Source organism: Phacochoerus africanus, chromosome X (genome assembly GCF_016906955.1).
Source record: "Phacochoerus africanus isolate WHEZ1 chromosome X, ROS_Pafr_v1, whole genome shotgun sequence".
Lineage (NCBI taxonomy): Eukaryota > Metazoa > Chordata > Mammalia > Artiodactyla > Suidae > Phacochoerus > Phacochoerus africanus.
The window spans coordinates 114,997,549-115,009,878 of NC_062560.1; the positions used below are offsets into that span (position 1 = coordinate 114,997,549).

General features: G+C 59.9%; 2 protein-coding genes across 2 annotated transcripts in view; one reads left to right on the plus strand and one right to left on the minus strand.

Annotated features, from left to right (window-relative positions):
- Positions 1-5,606, minus strand: part of CT55 (cancer/testis antigen 55) — a 28,670-nt gene extending 23,064 nt beyond the window's left edge. The window contains exons 1-3 of the mRNA XM_047764264.1: positions 5,469-5,606; positions 4,612-4,761; positions 3,585-3,720 (exon numbers count right to left, since the gene is read on the minus strand). Of these exons, the coding sequence (XP_047620220.1) occupies positions 3,585-3,720; positions 4,612-4,761; positions 5,469-5,606 (424 nt within the window). The remainder of the gene's footprint in view (positions 1-3,584; positions 3,721-4,611; positions 4,762-5,468) is intronic.
- LOC125118197 (small integral membrane protein 10-like protein 2A) lies at positions 576-3,898 on the plus strand. Its single transcript, XM_047764362.1, has 2 exons — positions 576-1,219; positions 1,996-3,898. The coding sequence occupies exon 1, from the start codon at positions 656-658 to the stop codon at positions 890-892; it is 237 nt and encodes a 78-aa protein (XP_047620318.1). The 5' UTR covers positions 576-655; the 3' UTR covers positions 893-1,219; positions 1,996-3,898.
- Positions 5,607-12,330: the final 6,724 nt, after the last annotated feature.

Sequence of the window (12,330 nt, forward strand, 5' to 3'; positions counted from 1 at the left end):
GAACGAATATATAATTTCTCTTGTTAATCTGCCTGTCTTTGGTTTTTCCCATTGACCTAGGAAGTGAATCTATATTGAATCTAGGAGGTAGAGGGAAAGTCTTTGCTCCCCTACAGGTAAAAGGGAAGGGCAATGGGCAATTCACGAGTAAAGAAATACACAACAGCAACAAATATACCAGCAAGGAAAAAAATGCGCGTGCGGGTTCCATGAAACTCCACAGTGCAGTTAGCAGAAAAGTGTGAACTAAAGAAAAGTACAGTGGGTTGGTTGGCCCGGTTTTCTGTGGAGACAGTGGGGGAAAAGAGGATGGTGTAAACGTGCAGAGGATTCCTGGTGGGCTTTCCCTGCAGAATCAGCAGAGCTGTCCCAGCCCTCTGGCCTCCACGCCAAGGCTCCCAGAGAGGGGCGTGACCACGCTAGGGGCGGGGTTGCGCGAGCAGCCGTCTCTGTGGGAACGAGAGAGGGGGCGTGGCTGCCCGTGGCTGAGGCAGGGCATTGGCTGTGGCTGCCTCCGCTGCCGACAGAGCCCAGCCTGTGAGGGGAGGCAGAGGGCGGGGCGCGAGGGCTGCCTGCGGGCGGCTCCAGGCTTCCTCTCCACCTGCCGCCGGCTCGCGCAGCGGGCCACTGGCGGGGCTGGCGCCCGGCCAGACCCATGGCGGCGTCCGCGGCCCTGTCTGCGGCGGCGGCGGCGGCAGCCCTGTCCGGCCTGGCCGTGCGACTGTCGCGCTCGGCCGCGGCGCGCGGCTCCTACAGCGCCTTCTGCAAGGGGCTCACGCGCACGCTGCTCACCTTCTTCGACCTGGCCTGGCGGCTGCGCATGAACTTCCCCTACGTCTACGTCTTGGCCTCGGTGATGCTCAACGTGCGCCTGCAGGTGCGGATCGAGTGAGCGCCCGCCGCCACCGCCGCCGCCCGGCCACGACAGCAGGGGCGCTGGCATGAGGGACGGCGGGGCCAGGGGCCACCTAGACGGGCGGGAAGGAGTCGAGACCGCTCGGGCCCCCGAGCCTTAGACCTCCGCGGAGGACACGGCCACCGAGCTCGGACCTGGCCGTGACCCGCCCACCCACGTCGCGGCTGGAGACGCGGCGCACAGAAACCCGCGAAACGGGCCCTTTGCGTTGGCCTCGACCTGTTGCCTCCCCTTGGCCGAAGAGGAAAGCAGAAGGAAGACATTCTTCAGCCGGAAAGTGAAAGACTGGCCCGGACCCAAAAGGTAGGAGGCCAGAGGTTGGACTTGTGGGCTGGAGGGAGGGAGGCGGTTGCCATGACATCTAGAGGTCCAGGCACCTCGGTAGTTTGATGGCCACGTGGAAGGGTCCCTAGGAAGCCAGCTAGGAAAGCTGCCGAAGCAAGTGCAGGCAGGACGGACGCACGCACGCTCTCCAGCCTCCCTTGTCATGACCCCAAGATGGGGATGAGGGCGGCCTGGGCATCTCGGAGGGTCAGCTCATCACCCACGGAGGCGCTGGCCATCTCTCGCGCCCACAGCCCGGGTGGTGTCCCTGAACTTGGGGGAGTGGAGGGAGGGGGTGGGGAGGCAGGCAGAAGGCCCCCGCGGAGAGAAGAAAGATGCTGCCGCCCGTCTCCTCCACCCCCTGGGAGGCCGCCTGGAAGGATGGCTGTGTTCTTGGCCAAACCCCAAGTCTGTCTCCTTCTCAGCTTTTCACAAAGCTGCCTCCTGCCTGGCCTCTGGGGCCAGAGGACTGTTCTGTGCCTGCTCCTGCTGTCCCTGTCGCTCGCCTCCCTGCTCCCCGAGGGCATCCTGCAAAGCCGGCATCCGGGGACGGGGAGGAGTGGGAAAGACGCTTCCTCCTTCCCTGCATGGCCTCTGGCAGCCCCCGTGTCCCGAAGGCTTTGAGCGGAGGGCAGCTCTCAGGCTGGGGTGGAAGAGCAGGTGGGGAAGAGGCTTGTAGAGGAGGCGACACTTGGGGACACAGGGACCTCTCTGAATGGAGAGGCAGCTCTCAAGTCAGCGTTTCTTTCTTTCAGGACCTGGTGTTACAGGAGGTGACCCGCTCCTTCTCTGGTCTCCTCAGGGAGGCAAGGTGGGCCCAGAGCTGCCTGGGGAGCAGCCAAGAGAAGGGCCCAACCCAGGAGGAGAGGAAGGGCCTTCCAGGCAGAGACCCTGAGGGCTGGGCTGGCCCAGTGGTCTGGTTCTGGCGAGAGGAAGGAAGGACGGACCTAGGACGCTGTGGGGGAGCTCTGTCCTCCTCACCCACTGACTGGGGACACTGGGGCTCCCGGAGGGGGGATTGGCCCTTGTCACACAGATAAGAAGCAGTGGAGCTGAATCTGCCTTTGGCCTGCACCCCCACCCCACCCCAGAGTCTTCCGGAAGACCTGGCACTGTGGGATGGGGGAGGGGAGCCCAGGCTCCCTGGGGACTCGGGGGGAGGGCATGGAAGGTGGGAAACTAGCTCTCCTTGGGGTGTGTGGGAGGTCACAGGGAAGACCAGGGGACAGTCTGAGCTGAGAGGGGCCCGGGAGAGACGGGTCCCAGAAGCCCCTGGGGGCCGAGGGCCTCTCCCACAGAGCCGGGCCTCCCCCCCTCCCCAGGCTTGACCCAGGGCCGCTCAGGTGATGAGGACAAGCCTGTCCATTTGGGGGACAGGGTGGGGAGGCTGGGGGTGTTGGGTGGCTCCGGAGACATGATGTGACCGGGGTGGGGGAAGGCTGAGCCTGGGTGGGATGGGGCCGAGAGCCACGCGTGACCCCCGCTCCATGTCCCCAGGCTGGCCCACCTGCCCAGGATCGCCTGGGAGAATCTCCGCTAGCGGGGCTCCCGTGGTCCTGGAGGCCCGGCCATGCTGTTGACTGGCACCCCGGGAGCGGCGCAGAGGGGGAGCCGGGAGAGCCCCTGGTCCTCCCCCCACCCCCCAGTCCCACGCCTGTCCCCGCACCGGTTGCTCGTGGTCCACGTCCTCAGAGTTCCTGGGACTGAAAACCTCAGCCTGGTCGCCCCAGGGACGGGGTGGCCGAGCCTCACGCCATCTGCCCTCCTCAGCCACCCAGCTGGAGCCCGGGTCCCGGGTCCCGGGTCCCAAGTGAAGATCTCTGCCGGCCTCACTGGGGCCTGAGGCCACCTGTAGCCCCCCCTCCCCCCACAGACTGTCACAGAGCGGGCCCGATGGCTTCCTGCCTTGGGCCAAGTTGCCTGGGAGCCCCTGGTCCTGGTGGCCACTCCTCCACCCCAAGCTCGCCCACCCGGGGCCACTTCTGGGAGCCTGAGGACTGCGTCCGTGGATCTCTGGGACAGCCTCCGAGAGACGGTGCCGCAGGGCTGCATGGAAGGTGAAGAGCCGAGGCTGAGGGGCCCCTTGGGGCTGATAACGCGGATGTGGCCCTTTCAAGTCCAGGTCTCACCCTCTGGGGGTTCGATCCCCAGCTCCAGCCTCTTCCCGGGCCAGCCAGGCGGGGCGGACGGAGGGCCTGAGAAGGGCCCGGGGCAGGCTCTTCCCTGAACGAGGCTGGGAGTTGGAGGGTGGCTCCGGCTGGGGCTTCTGGGCGCAAAGGGATTGGCCGTGGATGGGGCCCGGGGGCACGTCCTTAGCTTGTGTTCCTGCCCCTGCTTTTCTTACCAGCCTGGCCTTGCGTCGTCGTTAGCCGCTTCTGCCCTCCCACCTCTGCCTTGTCACCCGCGCGGGGCTCTTGCTGCTTGAAGGGCTCCCAATGCACTTTATTTATTTGCAGTCTGTTTTTCAGGCAGCGGAGCGTCTAGAAAGTCGGGCATCGCCTTGAGTCAGACGACTTTCACTTTTCTGTGTGTGCCGAACTCCGCACCGGTCAGCACAGTCTGGTCAGAGCAACGCTCTTGTGTCTGGTGTCGTCAAATCTTGGCGTCTGTCGAAGATACGAAAAAAGCCCCATGAGTTCAATAAAATGAAAAGCAATCTGGAGGCCTCCTGTTTCTGGGGGTGGGGGGCGAGGGGCCAGTGGGGAGGTCACCCCACTGGTGGCCAGGAGCAGGGGGAGGGCCGTGAGGGGGCGGGGCCGTGCCAGGGGACTGTGGCCTGGTCAGAAGATGCTCTGGGACCGACCTGCCCTGGACCATGAGGAGAAGGCAGCAGCACAGGCCTGGCCCGGGACCTGCCAACTTGACCCCTTCACGACCTTTCTTTGAATGGCCAAAGTCTTTTCTTCATTTCAGGGCCTGATGTGAGAAAGCACTTAATTCATTAGAAGTCGGAGGGCAGGCTGGGGAGATGAGGCGGAATGGACTGTGTGCAGATCATGCTGTGTCCCTGCAGCAGCAGGTGGCAATGTCCCCATCACCCCCCTGCCGGCCCCGTGGTGCTGACTTCTGGAGAAGCTCAACCTCCACACGGGAAACCTGCTTCCCTTCCCCCACCTTAGATGCAGGCTCTGCCCTCAGAGAGGCCAGGCTGGGGGCTCTGAGGCTGCTGCGGGGGCAGGCGGGCCCTGGACAGGTGGGCGGGGGAGCGAGGCCTGTGGAGGAGCACAGCACCCGCCTCCGAGGAAGGAAGGCCCGCAGGACCCAGGAGAGAGGCGACCCAAGGAGACAGGCGGTGGTCACAGCCTGGGGTAAAGGGCCGGGGTGGGGGCACTCCTCACCTGTCACCAAGAGCACCCCAGAGGTCAAAGTACCTTGATCAGGGTGCCCCTTCCACCATCCGCCACCACAGGAGGGAGGGGTGGACCCCAGTCCCTGCCAGAGCCCCGAGCTTCCCGCCCCTTCGTCCAGATGGTCGTGTTCTGTCCCCGATGGTCCCGCACCCACCGCAGCGACCAGGTGGCCTGGCCCAGCCAGGATGGGGGCGGATGAACCAGCGATCGGGGCCGAGGCCCCCTGGTGAGGAAGGGCCACACTGCCCCCAGGGAGGAAGGCAGGCTGGCACGTTGCCCTCTGGTGAAGAGCGGCGCCTGGGAGACCAAAGACCTGCGCTCTGATCCAGCTCCTCGGCTGGCCCCCGCGTGGCCCCAGGCCAGCTGAGGACACTTGTATATTCTCAGGACCCACAAAAATAATATCCTTAAAAAGCCACAGAGATATTTTCAGTTTGGACAAGTGACTTTTTACCAAGGTGTCAAAGCAATACAATGAAGAAAATATTTTCAACAAATAGTAGTGGAAACACTGGGAAAGCACATCTTTAAAAACAAAACTTAACTCACATCCTATGCAAAAATTAACTCAAACAATTATGACATCCATGCCAGAGACAAAACCGTAATACAAGCCCCCTGGGGATCCCTGCCGCTCAGCGTTGCACCGCTGGGGGCCCTCGCCCCAGAGTCAAATTTACTACAGAGTCAAAGCCTATCAACCTGGCAATCACAGCGCAATGGCTAAAGCAGGGGCTCCCTCCGCCGTCTCACACGGACGCCCACTCCTCCCGCTCCCTCTGTGCCTCAAGACCGCTCTTCTCTTTCTTCTCTTCCCTTTGTCAAACGTGCCGGTGCCCCGGTGACCCTGTCTGTCCCCCAAGGCCTTAGCAACCCACCACGCCCCAGGGCTGTCTGATGTAGTTCAAGGAAGCCGCCAGCAGATGGCGCCAGGAGCGCCGGCCAGCCTTGGGCTGGAGCGTGGGGCAGTCAGCCCAGCTTTGGCCCAATCCGCTTCCCGTCGAGGAATAAACCATGAGGATGCGCCATGGAGGTTTTCGAGTTCTGCGAGGTGCGAGATCTTGAGAATAAGAACCTATGAACTGATTGTGTGCTGCCGATTTCTATGCACGCTGCAAGATGTGCAGATGCGTCCGGGGAGCAGGCACCCCCGTAAGTCAGCAGGTACTTTCCAGAACCCCTGCAGTACTGGAGAGGGCCACTCCTATCTCTAGACCAGGCGCAGGGCCGTTGCTGCAAGCTTGGGAGGGGTAACCAGCTGAGTTGGCCTCGGGCTCTTCAGCGTTCGAGGCCAGAGGCCAAGTCCCTGACGTTCTCTGCGCTTCACTTCCTTCATCTGCGCGATGATCAGTAATTCTGAGGCTCTGCGGGGAATCAGTGAGATAACGCACATCAGTCAATGAACACTGAGCACAGTGGCTGACACGTGGAATTCGTCCTCCCCGAGGACTTGTCTTTATTAGGGATGAGTCTGACAAGGACCTGGTCAGACCAGCTGCTTGGTCTCAGGACATCAAAAGGCAGCACCATGTCAGGGTCAAGAGCACAGACTGTCCTTAGACACAGCAGCTCTGCCACATAATGAGGGTGGCTGGACCCCCGGGCCTCTCTGAGCGCAGCTTTGTGACTGGTCAAGTTAGTGGGTGCAACATCCACCTGGAGGGCTGTTGGGGGTCAAATGAAGCAGAGCCTGGGGAAGCACCTGGCTCATGGGACAGGCTCCATGAATGGCAGCTGTCGTGGGGACCCACTGCAGAGGCGCCTCCACAGCGCACCACCCTGACTCAACACACTCCTGCCTCATCCACCTCTCAGTCACCCAATTCTCATCTGCTCACCCTCAGCTGCACAAAGAGGAGAGGCAGCATTCCCAGCGCTAAGCATGCTGGAGAGAAAGGCAGCAAATTCTCTGTATGCTGAAAATAGTTCAAAATTTGGAGTTCCCATCGAGGCACAGTGGAAACAAATCCGACTAGGAACCATGAGGTGGTGGGTTTGATCCCTGGCCTTGCTCAGTGGGTTAAGGATCTGGCGTTGCCCGTGAGCTGTAGTGTAGGTCACAGATGCCTCTTGGATCTGGCATGGCTGTGGTGTAGGCCAGTGGCTACAGCTCCGATTAGACCCCAGCCTGGGAACCTCCATATGCCATCGTGTGGCCCTGAAAAGACAAAAAGCGAAAAAAAAAATAGCTCGAAATTTAAAAGTGGGGGGGTGGGAGTACCCTGGTGGTGCAGTGGGTTAAGGACCCAGCATTGTCACTGCTGTGGCTTGGATTGCTGCTGTGGTGCGGGGTCAGTCCCTGGCCCAGGAACTTCCGAATGCTGCAGACGCTGCCAAATTTTTTTTAAATAAAAAATACGAGTTCCTGTTGTGGCTCAGCAGGTTACGAATGTGATTAGTATCCATGAGGATGCAGGTTCGATCCCTGGCCTCGCTCAATAGGTTAAGGACCCAGTGATACTGTGAGCTACGGCGTAGGCCAGCAGCTGCAGCTCCAATTGGACCCCTAGCCTGGGAATTTCCATATGCCCCAAGTGGGGCCCTAAAAAGCAATTAACAAGGGGGGGTTAAAATAGTTTTTTGGTATTATTTATAAAGCAGTTGGATGTATGAGAATTTTGAGTTTGACATCAGTGAGCTTTAGGCTAATGGCCCTACCTACTGTGAAGAAGTTGACAACATAGGGGCTTGCCCGGAGGAGCCACCTGCAGCTGAGGACAGGACAAGAGGGGAAACAGCAGTGGTTACCTGAGGGCACACTCACCTCCCTCAACTCGCTCACTTTTCCCCAAAGCCCCAAGACAGCAGTTTATAATCTTTTTGGCGGTTTCCAGAATCTGATGGAAGCCATGGCTTCACTTTAGGAGAATACGGTAGACATCCACTTCTGCACCCAACTTCCCAAACATTTACAAAACGTCCAAGCCCATCCGTGGACCCTCCAGAACTGTGCTGTCCAACATGGGAGCCACTAGGCTCTCGAGGACACAAGTCAAAATTTATTAAAACTAAAACCTCAGCGCCCGGCCACATTTCAAGTACTCAGCGGCCATCAGAACAGAGGCTTCTACTGGACAGCTCTGGTCCGGAATCCCCCCACCCCCCCGACCAAGGCTAAACCCCCTTGCCTTAGATAAGCCCCTGCAGATGTGGTGGCTTCGAAACCCACTCCCAGCCCAATTCCAACGGTCCTGTGTTTCTGCATAGAGCTAGGCCACAAAAGAAATGGGGGCGCAATACTCACGATGGCAAAGAACCCTGAAAGTCCATCTACCTTTGAGTCGCCCCAGCCCCCTCCACCTTCAGCCAAGGGCATCTTAGCCGGAGCCACCCACGCCTTGCAAAGACAGCAAACCACCAACCCCTCTCAGTCCGCTCCCCTGGAGGTCACCGCCAGCTCAGCCAACACCACCGCGCCCCTCGCCCCGCAACAGCATTCTAAGTGACTTGCTCACGAGAAAACGACACGGCAACAGGGCAGGTCAGCGGGCGTCGGGTCTGCCCTAACACCCACGGACATTTATCACACGCCTCACGCTTTGTGCCAGGTACTGCCTGAGCCTCCCACACGGGAGTTCCTTTCGCCCTCATCCATCGTCAGGAGGCGGGCTCTCAGACTGCGCCCGGAACACAGATGAGGGCGCCGAGCTGGGGCTTAGGAGGACTCGAATCACTTGTCCCAAGCCACAGAGCAAACGCCAGAGGGAGGTGGTCGGGAGGTTAGAATCGAGAGACTCCTGCACAGCTCAGGTCTCAAAACACCCACATGCCCTTAGCGCCATCTCCGAGGTCACAGGGGCCATCCCAGGCCTGTCCCCGCCCGCTGCCAGGGCTCCTCTCTGTCCGCAGGGGCCCAGATGCCCTGTACCCGTCCTCTTCCTTGTAGTGGGACAACGGAAACATACCCAGCACCCCACCCCCCTCGCCCCAGTGGACACTGTCCCCATAGCACCCTTTATCCGGAGGGTAGCCTGGGCTTTGGCGGCAGACCACCTAGCGATCACCTGCTAGCTCTGGGCCCCTGGCACCCAGGGCTTCTGTCTGTAACCTGCCAACAATCCCAGCATCTCCTTCACAGAAGGACCTGCGGGCGAATCCCACTGCGTGGACAGGAACAGCAGGGTGCCTGGCACCGAGGAGGCGCTCAGGAAAGGTCGTTCCCTAGGGAGCTTCGACCCACCCCGCCCCGCCCCACCAGCCCCCCACCAGGCACCTAACCGTCGCTGGGGGGCGTGCAGGGACCACGCCGCTCGGGGCTCTGGACCCGCCTTTCCTGCGCTCCAGCCTCCCAGCGGGGCAGCCCTCCCTGGACGGTCCCCAGCCTGCCACCGCGTCGGCCAGGGAACTGACCCTCCGGGTTGCCCCCCTCCACGCCCCGCGGCCCTTCCGGAGGAAAGCTTCCCTCCACCCAGGGGCTCCTGGCTTCTCCGCAAACCCTCCCGAAATGACCCCGGGCCCACAGGGCCCGTGCAGGAAGAGCTGTGTCAGGAGAGGGCGAGGGGAAAGGCACCGGGGGCAAGTCCAAAAGCCGGTGGGAAACCCGATGCCCGCGGCGCGGCCCCAGCGCGCTCCCCGGGGAGGAGGTCCCGCCGCCCAGGGGGGCGCTCCCGGCCCCGGAGCAGCCCGGGAAGGCCCGGCCGGGCGGCCGGGAGCGGCGGCGGGGACCCGGGCTGGCCAGGGGCCCGCCGCCCGGCGCTCCTCCCCGCGCCCTCGGCCGGATCGGGGCTGCAGGCGGCGGGTTCGCGCAGCCGGAGCGGGATGGGAGCCCCGCTCCCCGCGCCCGCGCCCCAGGGACGGCCACGCCCTCTGGCCGCTCCGGGACTCACCGCCTCAGCGCCCACGGCTCTCCCAGGCTCACCGGGGGCAGCCGCCCAGGGCGCAGGCGCGCGGCCGCGCTGCGGGCTGCAACCTGCGGGCCATCTGCGAGCCCGCTGCGCGGGAGCCAGAGTGGGACCCCTTGGTCTGGACTGGGCTCTCCGAGTCGCCGACTCTCGCCTCGCATCCTCGCAAGGAGCCGGGGCGCCTTTGCAGTTGGGCACGTTTGGTTTGCAGTACAAGGGCTCCCAAGAGGAAAGGGCTTCTGAGAGTGAACGTGCAGGAGCTCCCTCGGAGGGTTCTGCTTCCCGGAGGCCGCTGGTCCCCGAAATACCCTCAGGTGGCTTCTGGAGCTTTGCTGTGGGTGGGTGGGTGGGTGGCTTTGGCTTGTGAGATGCGCGCCATGGAGCAGATCCTGGGGCTGCTGGTGTCGGGGTGCTTCCTGACCATTCTGTCCCAGGAGATCCACGGCAGGGTGCAGAAGCTGTACACACACATCTCACCAAGAGGCTGGGAGTCTTTTGAAGTACACGCAGAGAGAACTTTCGAGACAGGGAGCTTGGAGGGGGCGGAACGGGGGGAGAGAGATTTGAGTATCCGAACTTTTTTTTTTTTTTTTTGCCTTTTTAGGGCCACACCCGCGCCATATGGAAGTTCCCAGGCTAGGGGTCCAATTGGAGCTGCAACTGCTGGCCTACACCACAGCTCATGGCAGCGCGGGATCCTTAACCCACTGAGCAAGGCCAGGGATCGAACCCCTGTCCTCATGGATGCTAGTCAGGTTTGTTTCCGCGGTGCCACAGCAGAACTCCCTGAGTATCATCCTCCAGATTTGGCCCCAAGCACACAGAGGGAAAGTGAAGAGTGCCAGTTTCCCCAGGGAGGCAGCGCCACTGCTGCAATAGTCAGAGTCAGCTTGGATTAAAGTGATGGGGACAGAGTAAATGGGACAAAGTAGGTAATTAAAAGTTAATCCCACTAGGGGATTTTGTAGGTAGAGAAAAAGTATAGGAGACCCTTGAAATTAACGATTACTCAAGAAAGCAAGCTTAAAAATTGTGTGTGTATACATAAAACCGGGTCACTTTGCTGTACAGCAGAACAGCAGAAATTGGCACAACATTGTAAATCAACTATAATCAAAAAAATTTTTAAAGAAAAAAGAAAGCAGAAAGAAAGGAGGCTTGCTTAACAACTAAACCAAGCAGGCCTGCTTAACCACAAAACTAAGTGGGCTTGTTTGGCAATAAATCCATGCAGCAGAACCCTGAGACATGCCCCCAAACAGTAAAACAAGGGTGGAATGAGACCTATCCTGCGCATTGAAGTCAGCAAGTTAATGATCCTTGATTTTTTTTTTTTTCCTAGGGCTTCACCCAGGGCATATGGAAGTTCCCAGGCTAGGGGTTGAATCGGAGCTGCAGCTACTGGCCACAGCCCCCTCCACGGCCACACAGGATCTGAGCCGCGTCTGGGAGCTACACCACAGCTTCCAGAGACAGTGGATCCTTACTCCATTGAGCAAGGTCGGGGATCAAACCTGTATCCTCATGGATACTAGTCGGGTTTGTTACCACTGAGCCAGACGGGAAATCTTTTTTTTTTTTTTTTGGTCTTTTTAGGGTAATGATCTTTGAGAAGGGGCTTTTTCTGCATGTGCTAAGAACACAAATATTGGAGAAAAGTGACATTATACTGAAACCTGAGATAATGTACCCATATGTTACCAATTTTTTGCTCATTTCCGTAGCACCATGACAGTCCTGGTTGGGACATATAGGGTCAAAAACTCCCCTGCCCCACGAGTAGGAGGAGTTGATGGAAGACTCAAAGAAGGACCAAGAAGGCGTTCTTCTCCCCCCTTCTCATTTTCCTTTTGATTATAAAACTGTAGCCCACTCCCTCACCTGCCGGCTTGTATTTCTCAAAAGTGTCCTATACTAATAAGCTCTTTTCTTACCTGTCACTCTGCCTGTTGCTGAGTTCTTTCTGCACCAAGACAGAAGAATGTGTGCTTTGCTAAGTCCTGAAACAGGTTCTGTAGCTTCAAAAGGGGCTGGAATCCTGCCTCTGTCTACTAGCTCCGTGACCTGGGGCAGGTCACTTTCTTCTTTGGGCCTCAACTTCCCCTTTGGTAAAATGGCTTCTGGGATTGTTTTAAGGATTAAAGGGAGGGCAGCATGTACACTTTTTTTAAAGACATGGGCACTAAGCATTGTATTGCATTGTATTTTTGGCCACGTCCAAGGCACGCAGAAGTTCCCGGGCCAGGGATCAAACCTGCACCGCAGCAGTGATGCCAGATCCTTACCCACTAGGCCACCAAGGAACTCCCAGCATGCACCTTTTGATCACACTGCTGGCGTGTAGTCGGTGCCTACAACTCTGAGCTGGCCGCCCTGGGGCACAGGCTGGTGGTCCCAGCTCCTCCTCCACTGAGGTCGGAGGAGCGCTTGAGCCCAAGACGTCTGGGCTGTGGTGTGCTCTGTGGATCAGGCCCTGAGTTCAGCATCGACAGGGTACTTCCCAGAGGCTGGGGACCCCAGGTTGCCCTGCATGGATGAGCCCGCCCAGGTCATTAGCCCTGCTAATCCTCGGCCATTCCGCCCCTGTGAAGGGCCACTGCCTTCCGGCCTGGGCGGCAGAGCACGACCTCCTCTCTGGCAAACTAACAAAACTGTTCGCTGTTAATTAGGGTCAGCGGTCTGGTGCCCCCTGCAGAGCTGAGTCTCAGTTCCTGGTGAACTTAGAAACACTGCTTGGCCCTGAAGCTTGGCAGTCCCTGCCCTCAGCACCCGCCCCCCCAAGGTCACCGTCTGGCAGGGAGGGAAGGGGGTCAGGAGACCTGCTGGGAAAAGGGGGGCTCCGGAAAGGATGCTCCCCCCCGCCCTGCACACACAAACTCTCTCCCCCCGACACACAGAG